This window comes from Anguilla anguilla, chromosome 3 (assembly GCF_013347855.1).
Source record: "Anguilla anguilla isolate fAngAng1 chromosome 3, fAngAng1.pri, whole genome shotgun sequence".
NCBI lineage: Eukaryota > Metazoa > Chordata > Actinopteri > Anguilliformes > Anguillidae > Anguilla > Anguilla anguilla.
The window spans coordinates 42,942,658-42,963,122 of NC_049203.1; the positions used below are offsets into that span (position 1 = coordinate 42,942,658).

Genomic DNA, 20,465 nt, shown 5'->3' on the forward strand with positions numbered 1-20,465 from the left:
TGCAGATGCTTCCATACAGGTGTACTGCATGCTACAATTAAGCAATTAACATCTTATCATGGTCTGCCTTTGGCATGTATAAAAATGCTGAGAAAGCCCTGTTGACCTCGATTTTGGAAAAGATCAAAGCGACTTTGAATGAACGTTCATTATTGAGGCATGGATGGCAGGAGTTTCAGTCACAAAGGCTGCTCAACTAGCTAGTGTTTCAGTAGGAACAGTGACTAAAGTGACATCTGCATTTAGATCTATGGGAAAGACATCAGTAAATAGGGTTGAAAATTGCACATTTGAGAGTTCAGTGGTGCAAAAAACATAGGCACTGGTCGACAGAAATGGGGAAAAAAGTGACATGGTCAGATGAGTCATCCTTCACTATATTCTCCAGAAGTGGGCGACTGCATGTGTGGTACACACCAAGAGAATGGTACAGGCCTGAATGCTTGATCCCTACAGTTCTCTGTTATGCTGTGGGGTCGCATTTTCCTGACATGGTTTGGGTCCACTTGTCCCCTTAGAGGGAAGGGTAACTGCAAATCAATACAATGTTATTCTGAGTGATCGCCTTTATTCTATGATTAAATATTTCTGCCTTGCTGGGAGTGGTCTTTTCCAGGATAACAATGCCCCCATACACAGGGCACAAGGGGTCACTGAATGGTTTTATGAGTATAAAAATGATGTGAATCATGCTATGGCCTTCGCAGTCACCAGATGGCTCATGGTAGCCCAACACCTTACTAAGACACTTTATGTTGGTTTTTTTCCTTTAATTTGTCACCCTTCTGTATATTATTTAGTTTTTTGTAGACTCTGGTGGTAGAGTCAGCCCCTTGTTGCTGCCATGGACACAAGTGTAGGTTCAGCCATTGTAGTGGCATTGTGGTGTATTGTTTCAGAGGAAAGTCATTTTAAATTTTATTTTACAATACAAGTATGCATATTTTTTATATGCACAGTAAAATGTTCACAGTTGAATCAACTCTTACAGAGTACATATGGGCCCTATTGTACTCCTATGTAGTCTGTCAGGGTTTAATTAAGACTGGACATTTCACTGTGTGTGGTGTTTTGCATCAAGTGATGCCTAAGCAGTATGAGATGTGTTTTCCTACAGGAAGTGGCCCACAATCACAAGACGCAAGCAGGCAATGAAACCACACACCGCAGAATTCAGTTTCTCATTTATAGGAAAACGGTCACAGCGTTTACAGATGGATGCATTGCAAACTGTACTGAAACCTGACCACACGCACACCATTGGACACGTGCAGGTTAGAAGCAAAGACCATGGCATGAAGGCTGTTCACACAAGCTCTAGCTCATTAAGTTTAAGGTGGACTTCAAAATCTGGCTACTTAGCAGACCTGAGAAAAAAATAAAAAAAACATATTATATTAAGTGTTATTTGGCAAGAATTGTGTCGCTGCTCTGGATGTGCAAATATTGTTACTGATAACAATTTTGGTATTAGGCCCTATAGATGATTCATCTTTCACAGAATACAGGTTGTTTGTAATTCTTAAAACTTACAGCATGCAAAATATGGGTTCAGACAGTGTCATTTTTAAAAAATCTTGTAAGATTGTAATGTGAAATACCATGTAAACATCATAGGAAGGATTTGCATCAGTGCTCAATTTTTAAACATACTTAGACTTTAGTGCCTGAGGTGACACAACATTTTAGAAACTAAATGAGAGATGACAAAAACAAAACAACAGTACTAGTAGCATTGCTTTGGGATATGGCTTGTTTACATAAAAGTACAAAATATTTTTGAAATCAGAAATTTTTTATGCAAACAATTTTTTTGTTTGCTTGAAAACGTTTTGTTGAGTTTACATTTTACCAAGGGCTTAAAACCACTCCAATATTACAAAACAGGCCAAATTCCCCCATTTAAGCCAGTTTTACAGCCTGGCCGCAACAAGGGGGTCAGTAAAAACAAGTAGATCAGACCCAACCAGAAGCAAAGTTCAGAAATAAAAACATGACCTCCCGAAGGCTACTGGCTGTTGAATAAAACACGCGGCCCAGATTTTCGTATATGATCCCAGTTCCCACCCTTTACTGTACAACAGCTTCATCCAATCGGAATTCTGTTGCTCCTGCTTTGTCCAATACCGCACATTTTAGAAGCGACGAATCGGATCCGTCGTCTCTGCTTGTGTGGCTGCCTGCAACGAAGTTTCTTCCTTGTCAACCGGAATGTGAAATGTGCATGTTGAATGTTTACCGGGCGGCAAATAAGTGAATATGTGTCAATAAAGTGGCTTTTGCAATAGCTTTTGCTATTCTAAAAACTAAACATGTAATTCTGGGAGGTTCTCCCTCAAGTCTGTATTTTTTACGACTGATATATCTGTATCCGTTTACTCCTGGAAGCCAGATGTCAAATTTTTGGACGGCTGCTAATTGTTCCCAGTGGGCAGAGGCATTTTAAGGGGCGATTCCTTGTTTGCAAAAATATTTTTGTGCAAAAAAGAAAAGCTCTGATTCGTCTTCTCCCTGTGCAACAGACCATAGCGGACATGTTGAGGAAGGTGCTGTCGTGGTTTTTTCTGTACTGTCTGGGTCTGTGTGTCCAGACGCCGCTCGTAGTGTCGGTAAAACCAGCGCCTAGCGCCGCCCTAACTTTGGTATGGGGACCCGGACTGGAGGCTAACATTGTTCTTCCGGCTCGTTTCTTCTTCATACAGGCTGTAGACAACGGAGGGAGAAAGTGAGTATGTCGTCACTATTCACATGATCAGGAGCTGTGATCAGGAGTGACGCGCGGAGAATAGACCACTGTCGAATGCAGTGAACGCAAAGGACAATTTGACGTAATGCATCAGTTTGCTACAATGAAACTATGATTGCCCAGTACAGGCTCAGAGATAAAATGATACGTTGGATACACTGCACAGATACACTGCTGATACTGTGATACTACACGGATAATACACTATACTTGGACAGTACACTGCTTGCAAACCTAAGCTATTTGGCTACGTCACAAACCAATGAATGTATGTTTGGAGGTTGAGGTCTCCGATCGTTTATTTATTTATTTATTTTCTCGTTAATTCATTAATTCCCCAGTGGCCTAGTTGTTCCTCTTTATGTTCACGGACTGCTTTGTCATTTTCAGATGCTTTTGTCTATTTATGAACCAAAATCAACAAAGTAGATTTATACTGTATACCTGTAATGACTATACGGGTAAAAACGGACTGGTCCAGATTTCGGCGTGTGATATGTAGGCTGTTGCATCAGCTCTCTTAGGAAAGGGAAAATAACAGATGAAGGATTTAGGCTGTGTCATGTGTAGGTGTGTTAATTTATATCCATCCGTCCGTCCCTCTCACTATTTTTTTTCTTTTCTGCAGTTTTACAGCATCTCCAGGTGAGAACACCTTCGAGATAAAAATCGTCGCTCCAGGTGAGCCGTTCTCTCGGATCTGGGTTCAAGTCCTGGACCGCAGGGACGGGTCCCTCCTGGTCCGCTACAGAATGTATGCTAGCTACCCGTCCCTGCATGTGGAGGTCCTGCTCAAAGGCGCACACGTGGCCAAGTCGCCTTACATTCTCAAAGGTAAAAGGAAGAATGATTAAATGCTGTTCCTGGACATGTGATCACTCAGTAAGTCACTCTAAAGACTGACACAGACAGCTGAGATGACAGTGACCTCCCCTAAGTCTGTAGGTTTGGAATCTGCATTGGTGTGTGTAGTTTATGGGTATGCTAGTTTTGGTCATAGGTCAAAGTGTTAAAGTCAGTGTTAAATAGAATCTGAATTGTCCTGCATATGTGCATGTTGTTTATATGGTGCCATTTGTTCAATGTTGTTCCATGTGTGACTTGCGTTTTTCCACATTTTTATACTTTATGGACAGAATTGGTGTAAAGATGTATAGCTGAAATTTTGGACACAGTGCTTTGTTACTGAATGAATGTTTACTTCAGCTTTGTACAGTAGGTTGATCAGAACTCAAACAGGAGCCCTCTCTTATTTTAAGTGTTTTTAACCAACCAGAAAACAGTGGCAGGGGGGACAGGTTTCCTTTTTACCTAAGAACAAAGTGTCCAGAAGACGATGGGGTTTGCTGAGCAAGAGTTACAGGAAGATACTGAACTGATACCTGCCATAGCATCCTCTGTGACCCCTGGACCACCTGCCTGACTATCCATGCATTTTGTAATATGGGCTCATGTTCTGATACTAGAGATTTAGGATATGAGAGCATATACCTGTGAGTGTTTTTATTTGCATGTTTGTGTGCATCAGTATCAGCTGGATTATAAAAATATGCTGGCAGCTTTTGCGTAAAAAAAGACTGCTTACTCTGTCTGGTGCCCTGATTGCTGTGTGACCACAGAGGCAGCTTCTGCCATGAAGTTCCGCTTTTCAAGAAGCTGAAGTATCTGCATTTGCTGAGCAAGCGAATTCACATGAAATCAGTCGACCCCAATGAGGAAGATTGCATAAGGCTGTTGTTTATGAGAAACAGTTGAAGAATTGTCTTGTCTGATGATTTTTGCTCCCATGATCATTGTTCATTTGATTGCAGTTCATTGTTCATTGTTCTCGGCTCGAAATAGCTGTACAAAATAAGTAATTGTACCTTACTGAACCCGTGTTCAGCAGTTGTCTACGATCATGAAAATGCACTTTTTTGTACGTCGCTTTGGATAAAAGCGTCTGCCAAATGAATGTAATGTAATGTAATGAAGCATTTGACCTTCAAAGATATGCATAAATTCGTAGCAGTCATACAGTATATGTAACCAACACATCACAGGGAGCGGGACTTCCCCGCCCACTAACATTCTTTCATGTATATATAGTAAAACAAAACTTCCCAGAGAACAAAAACCAAGAAATACCTTGTAACGAGATTAAATGTGCCCTCTGAATGATTAAGATGTGAGTAATTTTCTGTCTCTGCTGAGCTTCCTTCTCTTTCTAACTGTCACCCATGCGTGCAGGTCCAGTGTACCATGAGAACTGTGACTGCCCAGAAGTTAGTGTGGAGAAATGGCTGGAGCATATGCACTGCCCCTCCTCCTTCCCTCAAATCCAGCAAGATCTCTCGTACTTCCCTTCTGTTGACCCCGATCGCAACGCGCAGGACATCCCACGCCGATTTGGACTGAGGCAAAGCCTCTGCCACTACACCATCAAAGATAACCAGGTACAGTCCTATACTAATCCATCAAACATAACCTGATACCATGATATGGTAAAACATCAAAGATGACCTGATACCAGTACTAAACCATCAAAGATAGCCCGATACCATCCTATATTACACTATCAAAGATAACCAGGTACCATCCTATCCTAAACCATCAAAGATAACCTCATGGGACCTTATACTAAACCATCAAAGGTAACCTGATACCATCCAATCCTAAACCATCAACATTTACCGTTATTTTAGAATAGTAACCTTACAGCACTATACCTGACGATGCTCTCAGTCAAGCCTAACTATGAACAGTGAACAGCTAGGCGAAATGAGTTCATGATGATGATTGTTTTAATTATCGCTGCACTGAATACTTGGAGGTATTTGATAGAGCAAGGTTAAAAAGTTGGGTGGCTGACTGGTGTCTGTGTGTTTGTCTCCCTGTCATCACTGTCTCCTCCTCCAGGTTTACATCAAAACACACGGGGAACACGTGGGCTTCAGGATCTTCATGGACGCCTTCCTCCTCTCACTCACAAGGAAAGTGCGTACTGAACCTCCTGCTATTGATATTTGCCACCAAGGTTGTTGCATTTGGTCTTGTTGATTATTACTGTTGTTGTTGATGTTACTTCTGCCCTTGCTTCCAACACCGTTGTTGCTGTTGTTATTCTTGCTGTTATTGTTTACTGTCGCTAAGACAACAGAGGCTGACTGTGCTGACTGTTTGACCCCAAATGCCACACCGTGTGTGTATTTAGCTCACATTTACTTGCGCAGCCTTTAAGCAACCAATTCTGAAATTGTTCAATTTCAGAGGTGCACAGCTTTGGAAGTAAGCTGACTTTGTGCATGTGCAGCTGAATAGGCCATTAAAAACATTTCTGAAACATCTGGACAAAGGTGGAGAAACATTACTTTTCCTTTCTGTGTGTTACTCTTCTTGAACAGCAGGTGGCAGTGTCTCACCACTAAAATTGAATTTGATTCCACAGCAGTGGTTCTTGGCTTTAAACATGTATGGCTGGAAGGATGGACACAGTGCTTTGTTACTGAATTAAAGTTTACTTCATCATGGTACAGTAGGTTATCTTTTAACTCAAAGAGGGGCTTAGTTTTGTAGAGCAGTGTTGAACGATATGGTTGCAGGTTTCCCTGGAGGGACATTGCAGAGGTACCCTTAAGGAAACAAGTTTGATTTGTTACAGTATATGTTCAACTGTGTAACTGTTTTTCCCATAATTTGGAATACCAAATAGTGTTTTTAAGACCAGATCCCGTTTCTCTGACAACTCCTTCATTTTGAAAACTGTCAGGCCAGCATGTCTTGTAAACTGCATGTGGCTGGTAGTGATCCACCAGGCCTAGACGTGCTCTATATGTCTGGATTTTGTGAGCAAGGCTCCTGAGTGCTGGTGTTTCTATTTAATGGATGAAGGGATGAATTGCATTTATATGCTGCCTTTCATCTCAAGATGCACTCTACAGTGAAGGAAGGAAACTCACCTCAACCACCACCTGTAACACCAACCTGAATGACACAGGGCAGCTGTTTAACACAAGACCGCTCATCACCCATGAGTTGAGGTGGATGGGGAGGTTGAAATGTACAGAAAACTTTCTCTGTCAAAGGAAGGTACGGATATGGTGTTGCTGTGTGAAGATACCGGTCTCTCTGGTAGAGTGAAGTTCAGGAGTGGGGTTCATTTATTTTGCAGGTCAAGGTGCCAGACGTAGAGTTTTTTGTAAACCTTGGGGACTGGCCCTTGGAGAAGAGGAGGCCTCCAGACGTTCTGCACCCCATCTTCTCCTGGTGTGGCTCCAATGACACGCGGGACATCGTCATGCCGACGTACGACCTCACTGAGTCCGTACTGGAGACCATGGGCAGGCAAGGCCATCTGAACCTCCTCATGATCCCTGACTAACTCTTTATAGATATAGATCTTTATAAACGGGGTTAAATCACCATGTTCTTTCACTGCTGACCCTTGTGCCTCTAACATTCCTGTGTGCACAGTCACACATTTGGAACACAGTCATTGCGATTGTCCATCAGACAGTGCCACTGCAGTTATGCAGCGAACAGCAATACCCTGCCTTACTGCAGTTCAGAGTCATTTTATTGGTGGTTGTTTAGCGGCAGTCTGGTTTTTTTGTGCTGAGCAGGCAGTAGGGGTTTCATCTGGGAGCGAACCTTGTCTAGGCCTACAGCTAGGCTTGCATAGTGCAGAGCCGGCAGAAGACCTGTCATGTGCGACTTTAGAATGCAGTCTATGGGTGCCCAATTGACCAACAGAGGTCACTCGATAGCGATGAGCACAGAACCCTGTCCAACTGAACCTTCCCAATCCCTGGGCGACGCAATTGGCAATTGCGTGTCACCCTAAATACCTACTGGTCACAGTCAGTTTTGGCACGGTCCAGATTTGATCCGAGGCTGTGAGGCTCATCCATGCACCACAGCGTGGTGCCTTAACCAAATGAGACATCAAGCAGCCTGTGTCAGTTGTTCTTTCAGAAGTTTTCTCCTGCTCATTTGCCCCCTCGTACAGCTCCCGATCTATGTCCACAAACCGAGGAGCTCATCACTGGTTTCAGTCATTTTTGTCTGGCCACCCTTAATATCGTTTCTCCATTTAGAAACAATGTTCTCTTATCGCATTTACACCCTGGCTCAGTGATCGTATCTGCAGTATTACTGCAGGCAAGCAGAGGGCAGACGGAAATTGCCTAATTAAGAGTGCACTAAGGGCATCTAATCTTCTGAACACTTAATAAAGCCGATAAAACATGATGCCTGAGACCTGTCTCAGTTCTAGATTCTTGTTTAATACTATTAACGGTATTGCAAACCCCAGTCCACTGTGAATATGGACTTCTCTCCAGAGCAGGGTGAGAGGTTTTTGTCTTTTTTATCAGCAAGATTGTTGCCATTGGAAACCAGATTTATCCTCTTTTTAAGCCTTTTCGTCAAATTCATTTCAAGATCAACTTTACTTATTATGCCTGAGATGTTACTCTGTGCTGGCTACCTGTAATTTTAAGAATTGTTTTTAAAGTTCTCTCTTTTAGTTTATGAAGCACTGAATGGAGCGCATTAATACATTAGTGACTGTCTAACTGTCTTATTAGACAAATGAGCTGTCCATTCTGCCGATGTTTTACCCAGTATGAAATATAAACACAGAGGAAAGTTTGTTTTTCATATACCAAAGTTATGTAACTCATTACCACATCACTTAAGAGATTCTCCATCTGTTAGTGGTTTAAAATATCAAACCTATTTCTTTTCTTTTGTCCATACTATCCACATACTTTTGTTGATGAATTCCCCTTTTAGAATATACCATCAATTTATAGTCTTCATTTTATTAAACTTATTTTTTAAAATCTGTCTTATGTTAGTTCCTTTAGTTTCTTGCTTTGTCTTTTACTGTTAAACCTGTGAAGAGCTTTGGGGTGCATGTTTAGTATGAAAATTAAAGTCTCTTCAATGATGAAAAAAGTTAATAACTTTGTTGTTAAAATTATTGTATCTTAAATAAAGTATGGTTGCAAAGAGTTTTAAAAAATCCAAACCAGTGAACGGATACCTTACACTAAACGGAGGCCATTTCTCTGTTCTGGGTCAGCTTGGACATGATGTCAAAGCTCACCATGAACAGACCAATGGCCTCGGTTTAGTGTAATGTTTTAGCTCACTAGTTTAGTGTAAAGATTTAGCTCACTAGTTTAGTGTAAGGTTTTAGCTCACTAGTTTAGTGTAAAGATTTAGTTCACTAGTTTAGTGTAAGGCTTTAGCTCACTAGTTTACCAGAAGTTTTAGTTCACTAGTTTAGCGTAAAGGTTTAGTTCACTAGTTTAGCGTAAAGGTTTAGTTCACTAGTTTAGCGTAAAGGTTTATTTCACTAGTTTAGCGTAAAGGTTTAGTTCACTAGTTTAGCGTAAAGGTTTATTTCACTAGTTTAGCGTAAAGGTTTAGTTCACTAGTTTAGCGTAAAGGTTTATTTCACTAGTTTAGCGTAAAGGTTTAGTTCACTAGTTTAGCGTAAAGGTTTAGTTCACTAGTTTAGCGTAATATTTTTAGCTCACTTGTTTTGCATAAAGTTTTAGCTTATTCGTTTAGCATAAAGTTCTAGCTCAGTCTCAACGAATGGGCTAAAACTTCACGCTAAACGGAGGATGTTGCTCTATTTCAGGGTGAGCTTGGACATGATGTCAGTGCAGGCCAACACGGGACCTCCCTGGGAGGAGAAGAACGGCACGGCCTTCTGGAGGGGGCGGGACAGCCGCAAGGAGAGGCTGGAGCTGGTCAAGCTGGGCCGTGCCCATCCCAGCCTCATGGATGCCGCCTTCACCAACTTCTTCTTCTTCGAACACGATGAGAACCTCTACGGCCCGCTGGTCAAGCACGTTTCCTTCTTCGACTTCTTCAAGGTAAGGAGGAGACTTCTCCTTCCGGACCGGGTTCTGGATACACAAAACAGATTCCCCCCCTCCCCCTCTTAAATGGTTAGAAATATGCCATGTATCCAACACAGCTGCTCTATATTAATCTCACCTGACTCTGAGGCCTGGATTCCATTGACATTTACCCTTAACTTGACTCGTAATTAATTCAGGTGCTATGTTTTATTTATTTTTTGCTCTTCACAGTTTGGCAAGTTCAGCAGTTCCAACAAATACATTTTGCCAAACTACGTATGTGAAAAAAGTGACGCTTGCATTTGTTTGTTAGTCATATGTAAGGATAAATATTGATTCAGTTCTAAAACTGCATTCTACAATTGATTCAGTTCTAAAATTGCACTCTACGGTTTCCAGAAACCGTAGAATACCGAGTTATGAGTATTCGCCACCCGTTCCCATGGCCTTTGTGAAAAGCCTTTTGTTTTCTGGTTTGACTCCGTAAGACCTCAGTGACCTCGGCCCTTACTAAGGTGTTGTGTTTGGCTTTCACAAAATCTTTTAACAGTCATTAAAGGAAAAGAAGTCAACAGCACCTCTGACCCACTCTGGTTAAGTCCCAGGAGCAGCCTCGATAAGGATTTGTGCGAAAGGCGAAAGGAAAGTTTTTTTAAACTCGGTCTCACGTTTGCGTAATTCAGTTTACAGCTTCTTTAATGTTCGGGGGGAGCGAGAAAGAGGCATAGCCATTGTTCCGCAGAGTAGTAAAAAAGTTGCAGGACAGTCACATTCCTTTCCGCTGGCCTACAAGGCCTCTGCTGTCTCAGGTGCAGGTCTGAATTCTCACATGTCAGACCTGTCTCCGACCTTCGGTCTCCGTGCTTCGTTTCAGGTTGACAGAAAGCATTTCTCACATGTTTGCGGATGGAGATGTTATCTCTTTTGTCTCAGCCTCAGATTTCCTGTATAGATAAAAAAATATCTAAAGGACAATTTTGCTCATACAAGCTTGGAGCTTGGAGCTCAAAATTTTACTACCTCGTTACGAAAGAGCGTTTGATTCTTAAACCCAGAGAAGGTGTTTCGTTAGATGGCTTGCAGACTTCTCTGGCGAATTAATTATACTCTCTCAACTACCGCTTCCCTTGGGTGATTGTTCTCTATATTTCTGAGAATAGTTGTGACCTTTTAAGACATTTTGTAATTTTTGTGGTCATTTCTGCTGAAAGTCTACATCAGTCAAAATGCAATGCTGCACGTCACTCAGATTGCAAGCAGCTATGGCTGTTTACTGTTTGTTTGTTGGCCATCTGTTTGGAGTGCTACTTACACATTTAAGCTCAGATGTCTTTGTCTCTCCAAATACAGGATGCTATATATATATATATATATATATATATATATATATATATATATATAAGCGCATCTGGCAAGCAAATAGTGAATATAATGCAAGGCACAGTAAAAACAAGTAAGAAGAGTAAAAGACGTGTGAAGCCATTCCGTTTAGCTCAGCGGTCCCAGAGAACTGCAGGGGCTGCTGGTTTTTGTAGTCACTTTAAGACCAAATAAGTTTTAGATACAGAAATATAGGTGAAGTGAATTCACTGTTTTCTGCTATTTGAATGGATCGCTAGTGTGCTCAGTAACAGTAGCTATGGCAGGGCCAGGGTTGAGCACTGTGAGAGTTTTATGTGGGCCTATTAGCATTTTTTTCTCCTTTCAGTTCAAATATCAGATCAACGTGGACGGCACTGTTGCGGCCTACAGACTGCCGTACCTGCTGGCTGGAGATAGCGTGGTGCTGAAGCAGGACTCTCTCTACTACGAGCACTTCTACAGAGACCTCCGGCCCTGGGAACACTACATCCCCTTCAAGAGTGACCTCAGCGACCTTCTGGACAAAATCCACTGGGCCAAGGAGCATGATCAGGAGGTAAATACACCTCCCTCCTGGAAGTAGAGGAAGATGAGGATGATTATGGAGAGTGTAGGCGGGGGCATATTTTGTCTTATCAGAAATCTTTTTTTTTAATGACCTGATTATTATTTTTTTAATCTATTTTGCTCACAGTTTAATCCATTTCCATTTAGAAATTGGCAGCTGTATTTATAGACCTGAGTCATTTCTGCAGCCAGTGCTAATAGTACACAGCTTCCCCATTGTAAATGATTAGCTTCCACTGTAATGCAATAATATTTATCAGCTCTGCACAGCTGATAGAGTTCTGATTTAATTTAATTGAACAATTAACCCGCTACTAGAATTTTATTTGTATTAGCGTGTGGTGCTGGGTGTGGAGCAGGGTGTGTGGCTTGATTGAGGTTCGATTTCCTCGAAAGGACCTTCAAACACATCATACCTTCCCTGTCTGTTACTCTCTCTGCTTTCCAGCAAATTGGAAAAGAGGGTGGACTGTCTGCTGTCCTTTTTTAAATCAATAAATAGAATTTAGCACATAAACTGCTTGTGTCACAATAACTATTTATATGGCATTCATTTGATATGAGTCTCAGTTGACTGGTATACTAAAAGGTCTCTGCTATGAATTGTTCTTCACTTTCATTCATAAGGTAAGTATGGTTTGTCTGGTAGAGGCAATTGAGCACTTGTGCAAACTGTGTATTTCTTCCTGCTCTGGTCAGTAGTGATTTGGAGAGTAGAGGTGTTTAGGGTGCACTGACAGTATTGTCAAAATTTGCTACCGGTACATTTAACACCGACTATTCTCTGTACAACTGTAGTTAACTTTGTATGTAGCAGTGTGGGGGAAAACAAATCACTGTTTTACGTATGATTTAAATTGGTATGACATAAACACTTGCACTGCTTAGTTAAATTATTAATAATTACAGAGCTGGTTTGCAGGTTTTCAGTGTGGGTCTCTCCACACATTTCAATGAAAGTGATTGTGGTGAATTTTCAATGTGAAAGACAACTAATTTAGCATATTTAAAAAAAGTTGAGCTATGTCTGTCTCTACGGAAATTTATAGCTGATGGCCAAACTGTCATAGACAAAACAATGTCCCAAAGAAGTTCTTGATTTTTGATTGAATTAGTTATTTTGATTGGTTTTTCTGAAAATATGGTTTGTGGTTCACCTTAATGATTTGAAAAAGAATATATATTCAATATATATCTATTTAGTGGATATCTAACAATTTAGTATATATCTATTACATCAGAGTAATCTGAGTTCCCTCTCATCTTCTTTTCAGGCAAAGAAAATTGCCAAGGCTGGCCAGCAGTTTGCCCGAACACATCTCATGGGAGACAATATATTCTGTTATTACTTCAGGCTCTTCCAGGTAATGTTCCATTCGTTATTAGTATATTTCTAAATGGTGTGAGAGACTGAGATGTAATTTACAGGTATGGGTTATGCAATTGAGACGGTTAATCATTCCATCTTGGAAAGGACATTGAAATGTAGTCAAATGCCTGACCTTGAAAAGTCTTGGAACAGTGCCTAAAACCTAGAACTACCCTTATGGTAGTAGAATATACTGCAGTGTGATGAGATAAATGAGATATATTATCGAGATTAGAAAAGGTACTCCAGCACTTCGCAATATATGGGCCAATATACAAATTATTGCCGCTTTCAGGTATCGCAATGTGTATACTTTTACGGTATTCTTACTTTGAAACTTTTATTTATATTTCCCAAAAGTCCACATGTATACAGTTTAATTTCTTTGAGAGCCAGTGAAAATCATTTCCGTTATTTCTTTGGAAATGTTACTGTTCTGATGTTACCGACACACTGTGCTAACTTACTGTCTTAAGCCCATTATCAGGTAAGTCTTGTCTGGCAGTGTGAAAAACTCAGAGCAATGGTGGAATAACTCAAAAATGTATCCTACCCATATCCATTGTCAGTTTTATGGGATTTGGATAAATTGCAGTACCAAAATGAAAAAAAAAAATTGCCATAAAGAACACTGTAAAATGTGTCCTGTAAAATCCATCCATCCATCCATCTATCCATTATCTATACTCGCTTATTCCTGGTCAGGGTCACAGAGGGTGCTGGAGCCTATCCCAGCATACATTGAGTGAGGGGGAGGAATACACCCTGGACAGTGCGCCAGTCCATCGCAGGGCACACACATTATTCACTCACACACTCATGCCTAAGGGCAATTTAGACTAACCTAACCTGCATGTCTTTGGACTGTGGGAGGAAACCGGAGTACCTGTAGGAAATCCATGCGGACACAGGAAGAACAAACAAACTCCACACAGAAAGGCCCAGGCCGGGATTCATACCAAAGACCTTCTTGCATTGAGGAGGCAGTGCTACCCTGTAAAATGTAAATGAGCTTATTTAGCGTGGGAGCTTGGGTAAATGCACTGGATGGCTAGGCAGCTTAGCGACTGGCACAGAGGCGCGCACCATACAGAACCCGGAGCAGGCAGCCCGTGTCAGGTGAATGAAGCATACGGCAAGAGGAGGAGCATTTGGATGCCGCTGCCTGGATTTCAGTTCCCTCCTGGCAGGGAACAGCGCCTGCCCTACAGTTAGTCCTTTGATGAGCCAGCGCTTGTATCTTATCTCCTAATTTCCTCCCACCTCCGCTTTTTATGAGGCTTTCTTCAAGGACGTGTGACAGACGGATGCCAAAATACAGATTCTGTGTGCGCGACCTTTGACCCCTTCCTCCCACCTTGCTGTATTACACTAGATCAGGGATTCCTACACTCGGTCCTGAGGCCCCCCCCCCCGTATCGCAATCCCAGAATTTTAACAAGCTGTTATTTTTTTTTATTAATTAGGCGCTAATGTTTACAGGGATTATTTACTCTCTTAAGCCACATTTATGTCTGAAATACCTTTTCATTCCATAAAGAATAAAATTCATATTGTGCGTATTGTGTTATATGCAAACAATTGCATGAAAGAGGCAAAACTCAAATTAAAGACTGAGCTGTCTCATTAGGCTCCTTTTTGGTGGAAGTGTGGACACCTGGCAACTAAAACTAATCACCTGGAAGATAATGAATAATTCAAAGACAAAGAAAATGATAATGTGGCACCACACAAACCAAGTAGCCAAACCTGTATTGTGTTAATTATTGTTTAAGGAAAAATTATGAAATAAATTAAACACGTTTAACAGTCTAATTAAGAGCCTATTGGTTTACCTTAATTATATTTTATTTGATCAAAAAAGTTACCTTTTAATGTAGTTGTTTGCAGTGTAGCACAATATGCACAATGTAGCACAATATCAACATGGAATGCATAGCTATTTCTGTCATAATGTGGCTTAACAGGGTAAATAATCCCTTGAAACATGAAAAGCGCCTCATCAAGAAAAATGAGCAGCTTGTTATAATTATGGGATTGTGATTGTGGTTGGAACGAAATCAGCATACAGTACACAGGGGAACCCCTGCACTAGATAGTCCCTCTAACCCATTAGCCTGCTTGTGTTGTTACTTCATTTAAAAATAATGTATGATAGATTCGTTATTTTAAAAAAAAAAAGATACAGTTAGCTGGCATTGTTTTTTCAAATATTTTCAAATCTTGTTAGCATAACACAGTGGAACCACATTTGATACTGTGTGAGCTTTGGGCATTTATGTTTTTTTATTTCAATTGCATGAACATTTTCTTTTGTATTCTTTTAGTTTTTAGATCGGAGCACCTCAAATGAACCAGTTTCCTCCATTAGGGAATCTGTGCGAAGTGAGCATTCTTATGCTTTTTTTTTTTTTGATCAGACCTTTTTTTGTGGCACAGTCTCATTTGGAAGATGTACTCTTGATTTTTAGTGCTGCTGTTTATTTTCTGTTTTATGGGCGCATTGTCCTTGAGATAAACCCGTTACACAACGTACTGTAGGGGTGTGGTCTCGGTCACTCATGTTGTATAATGTTATACTCCGTTCTATTCAGGTCTGTCTCCTCAGAGACCTTCCCTGGACAAACCTTTAAACGGTAGCCTGGTCTAGCTCTCCTTTATCAGACTTAGACACCTTCCCCCGACTTATCTGCCTGTCTCCCTCCAAAGAATTATCATGCCGACCGCGCTCTGTGGCTCCCACGTCATTTACTACGGCGTTTCGCAAATTTAATTATTTCATGTGATTTTGTGTCATGTGATTAAGCATATATGATTTCAGATGACTTGTAACCTTGCAATCCTGCATTTTCAAAAAAGCAGTCGCGCAATCTGTCAAAGCACAATCGTGCCGTGCACTGTAAAATATGTAAACTTTGGCTGTGGAGAATCTTAACAGAAAAGATTGTGTTATTAATGGATCTCTCTATATCAAACATAGAAGCAAAACAAAAATGATGGCAACCTTTCTGAGAGAAACAGAACAAAAACAGCATTAGCTAATAAATACCATGAGGAAGCTGTAATGTAATGTAATGTGGGAAGCTCTCATTGTGAAATGTATAGAGCCCGACCGATATATCGGTTTGACCGATATATCGGCCATTATTTGACTTTTTTGACGACATCAGGATCGGCAGTTTTGCAGCCGATGTGTCCTGATTTTTAAATAAGTTTAAAAATAAATAAGTTTAATTAAATGCGTTTATACGACCACTATGTTTATCAATCCTCATTATCAAGCGAGCGAGCTAGCTAACATTTGGTTCACTTTAGCAAGCTAGCTAGCTAGCAAGCCTTTATGAAGTGGCAGTGAGCACATAAGCAGTGTAGGATCTACATTTCCAGAGGACATCGCTGTATTCTCAAATAAATAGCCAGCCAAAATAAAATGGTGATTGAATGCATCACACATTTGTTTTTTTATCTGAGATAATGATATTAGCTACTATATGATGCTGTGTCAATAGCAAAGCGTTATTGCAAGCGAGTGTGTCATCTATTCACGCAACATCGTAGCAAGCTAACCAGACAGTAAAAACGCAGATAAAACACTAACGTGGATCATTTTAAGCCATGTTATCTAGCTTTGTCGTGATAACATGAGAGAAGGATTGCTGTTGGAGAAGTGAATCAACCAACAGTTAGCGTGGGTAACCTGCACGAAAGTGCATTGTAGTTTTTTTCACGTATTTCATCCAGTCAATTTAATTTCATCTAACGTTACACTTTATTCACTCATTAGCTCTGCTAGATAATGTCTTACTCTTTGAGATCATGTAGTAGAAATAAAATAAGAAAATATAATTCATTTAACTTACTGAGAATATATAATAAGAAATAATGAGGCTGTGTCAATAGCTAATGCGTTATTGCGAGCGAGTGTGTCATCTAGTCACGCGTCAGAGCGCATTGTAGTTATTTTCACCACCAAATTCTCATGGACAGGGAAGCTCGGTAGATAAAGTCTTACTCTTTGAGATCATGTAGTAGGAATAAAATAAGAAAATATAATTAATTTACTGAGAATAGATACTAAGAAATAATAATAACAAATTAATAACAACAACAACAATAATAATAATATTCATAAAAATACATGTTTGAAACTGGAAAACTGATTTTTTTAAATTAATTTTTTATAGATGGCTGGAAAAGAAAGGAGTAAAAGCAAGGTGTGGAGTTATTTTGATTTCACACACTTAAAGATGGTGTTAATATATATATATATATATGTATATATATATATATATATATATATATATATATATATATATATATATTTAATATCATCTTTTACATTTTTTTATCTAAAAAGTTATTTGTGTGTTTATTTCTATTTTTATTTGTTTGCTTAGTTAAATGTTCTTAAATATAGAAACTTTAAGAAAATGTAAGTTTTTCAAATTGATTTGAAAATGTTGCACTTTTTGACAAAATATCGGTCAAAACATCGGTAATCGGTGGGCTAGGACTCTCCAAAATCGGGATCGGCATCAGACCCAAAAATCTGGCATCGGTCGGGCTCTAGAAATGTACTGTATATTTTTCCTTTTGCTAAATGTGTGCATGGTTTCTCTTCCTCTTCAGTCTAGTCACAGCCCACTTTATCCTCCACAACTGGAGAAATGTCTTCAACACGGGTTACATCTTTACATCACTTTTAAAAGTTGTTTTTTTTCTCCACTACCAAAATGATAATAATGATAAAGGGGGTACCAAAGAAAGACTTTGGTGGGACTCTTGAGTTTGTGTCTCAGCCTGAATCGAGACAGTGGCCTGTACTTACAGTGCGCTTGCTGTGAGTGTCTTATTCTTATTTGTTTTTCAGAAATAATTTTTTTTTCTTTCTGCGCACCTGGGGGCATGTGTAACTAACACCTGAGCACAAAGGTTAAAATGGCAGAGAACGTGGTGAAATGTGTGCGTGGCTGTAAATATAAATTCCTTTTCCCCCTGCACTGAATGTCTTTTCAGTGCTTTATTGTATCTCATAACTACCGGAGAAAAAAATGAATGTTTAAACGCACTTTTGTGTTTCGTCCATAAATGCGTGCAGGTTTTAGGATTATGTTGGTGTGGTGGGGAAAGTTGAACCCACCGTGATTAATGATTAGCAACAGTAGTCCTAAGGTCCCATGTCTAATGTGAAATATGTCGAAGTGATGATCTTTTCTGTTAAATTCGGTAACCTGAAATTGATGTGCCTGCTGGATGGGAAAACATTTAATGTTCTTTTCTTTGGGAATGTAGCGTTAGCTTTACAGTAACATTCTTTATGTTACGTCTGCACTTAGCATTATAATGGCTCTACAGGTGACAGTCTTGCTGCAGCTTCCTATGGGAATACACTTTCTGAATTGTGTCCTGAATATCTACCCTTAATATCTTGTGATGTAAATGTAACACATATTAGTGATTCTGGATAAGAGCTATGTAAATACTAGAGTATTATTATTATTATTATTATTATTATTATTATTATAGTAATAGTTTTTGTTTGACTGTGGTCCAGGAGTATGCCAAACTCCAGGTCAGTGAAGTAAAGATTCGGGAGGGGATGGAACTTGTGGAGCAGCCAAAAGACGACCTGTTCCCCTGCTTCTGCCACAGGAGGAAGGTAAGAGAACGAGTCTCTGATCTGCCGTTGTTCAAAACGAACAGACCAACAGGCCCATTTTCATCTGCGTCACTCCATCACACACACACATTTAACTTTCTAAAACAATAAAAACAAAAAAAACCGCACGGCAGTGCCTTCTTCGGGGTGCCAAGTAACAGAATAATGTTTCCGGTCCTCCTGTGTCCATAAATCTGCTGGATTTCCTCCGAATAGTTTAGGAAAATGTGCACAATTCTTTGTGTTCTAAGGAATGTGAGATTTTCCATTTTGGAGGCTCTTTAAGGAAATCATATTTTGGGAAGACCACCAGAGCAAACATGAGAATTGGCTCGCTGCTTGGCTGTTTCTCTGGCGTTTGAAGGGCGTGGGGCTGCTGTCTAAAGCAGCCAGAAATGAGTCACCACCTCAAAGAAAAAAAAATAACACTTCCTGCAGTATATTCTATTACTGTAAATTAGAGTACCCTTACTGTAAGATTCACTTGGACTTTTAAGAACATACAGATTGTAGAGATTGCCATATGGTTAAGAAGTAAATGGCAGTATCTGAAATTGCAAATCATTCCTATATCATCATGATGATGTATTTTCAATATGGTGTTACGACAAAAAATGATGCAGTTCTACAGTGAATTTATCTCTGATCTCTTGACCCAAATTAGCTGGCCTTGTGGCAGTATCCTGTTTTGTCAGTCCCTGAATCTGCTCTCTGTACAGTGGATAGAGAAGTTAACAGGACACTGTTCTGCTAGATTTATGTCCAGATTTGTTTTCACTACTGGACCAAATATTATAATTGTGAATATGGCTGTCGGGCATGACTTCAGAGATAAGATTTGCCACAGCTTTGTTATTTCACTTGCTTCTTTTGCTGAACAAGCTGTCATACGTTATGCTATAAATTTCCGAAAACAGCTAACGTTTTCAGAAACTTCTTATAAAATTTGATAGAACAAAATAACTCAAAGCATAATTTCTGCGACCCTTTTATTTGATCTGTAGGTTGATCAGAAATGTGACTGCCTGTGCTCCGTATCTGAAGTACGTTTTCTTCTGTGTGACTTTAAGTGTGATTCATTGTTCGTGTTTTACAGGTCAAAGACGAGCTTTAATGGGCAGATATTCCGTCCAAACGATAATAAAATAATTGTATTTTATCTGATTGGAATTTTATTGGATTGTAAAAGCCTTGTTTTAAGCACATTGTTATATTCTGTGTACAATGTGTTTATTGAATGTTAGCATTTCTACAACAAATAAATGTTTTATATTATTTGTATAACAAATAGTGGTGTCTTTTATTTTGTCTTTTTTTCCACATTCCATTCTGTACAGGTATGCTACATGTCGGCCTCCATTATACGTTCTTCAATATGTGAGGCTACTGAGCATTCATTCAGTACCATGTACTGTCTGTGTTCTCAATTCCCCACAAAGAAATTACAGTTTTTTCTGATTGCTTAGGCACTATCTTTGAAACTATAGGCTATTTTTGCCAAACTCTACACATTAACCACAAAACCTTACACCAAACCAGCAAAACATTATACGTCTCTTGCAAAAGCAAAAAATTCTTGCAAAACTCTTCAAACTCTTTTAAAAAATTGTGTTTTTGTGTCAAAACAGTACACACAAACCATCATTTGAATAAGCACACAAAGCACAAACTACGTACTGATAGTATAAATGAAAAACACTTGTGGCTTTAGCTTTTTCTTGGTAGTAAACACATACACACAGGTATCAAAATGTGTAAAGTATGGATGTGTATTCCGAACATAACACACTACCATTACAAATAAGGGGAAAAAATGTTCTAACACTCCTCAAACAACAAAAGTGCAGTAGAAGAAAACAAAAACATTTGTGTTAGAAAAAAAGAACAGAAAAAAATTAGGCT

The 20,465-nt window shown here is 39.7% G+C and overlaps 1 protein-coding gene across 4 annotated transcripts; it reads left to right on the forward strand.

The window, feature by feature from the left end:
• The first annotated feature begins 2,155 nt into the window (after window positions 1-2,155).
• On the forward strand, window positions 2,156-19,847 carry poglut2 (protein O-glucosyltransferase 2). Of its 4 annotated transcripts, XM_035411852.1 has the most exons (10): window positions 2,157-2,725; window positions 3,375-3,580; window positions 4,976-5,181; window positions 5,645-5,722; window positions 6,897-7,069; window positions 9,381-9,618; window positions 11,315-11,524; window positions 12,810-12,899; window positions 18,459-18,563; window positions 19,660-19,847. In XM_035411852.1, the coding sequence occupies exons 1-10, from the start codon at window positions 2,535-2,537 to the stop codon at window positions 19,675-19,677; spliced, it is 1,515 nt and encodes a 504-aa protein (XP_035267743.1). In that variant the 5' UTR covers window positions 2,157-2,534; the 3' UTR covers window positions 19,678-19,847. The 4 variants fall into 4 exon arrangements, with proteins under 4 accessions (XP_035267742.1, XP_035267743.1, XP_035267744.1 ...); XM_035411851.1 differs by lacking the exon at window positions 19,660-19,847 and having other exon boundaries at window positions 2,156-2,725; window positions 18,459-19,653; XM_035411853.1 differs by lacking the exons at window positions 2,157-2,725; window positions 19,660-19,847 and adding an exon at window positions 2,781-2,828 and having other exon boundaries at window positions 18,459-19,653.
• Window positions 19,848-20,465: the final 618 nt, after the last annotated feature.

Excerpts from the sequence above, each read along its gene's own strand:
- poglut2 (XM_035411851.1), top strand. The coding sequence starts at position 2,535 with ATGTTGAGGAAGGTGCTGTCGTGGTTTTTTCTGTACTGTCTGGGTCTG. Across the intron at positions 2,726-3,374 it reads GTAGACAACGGAGGGAGAAA|TTTTACAGCATCTCCAGGTG; the intron begins GTGAGTATGTCG and ends TCTTTTCTGCAG. Across the intron at positions 5,182-5,644 it reads ACACCATCAAAGATAACCAG|GTTTACATCAAAACACACGG; the intron begins GTACAGTCCTAT and ends CTCCTCCTCCAG.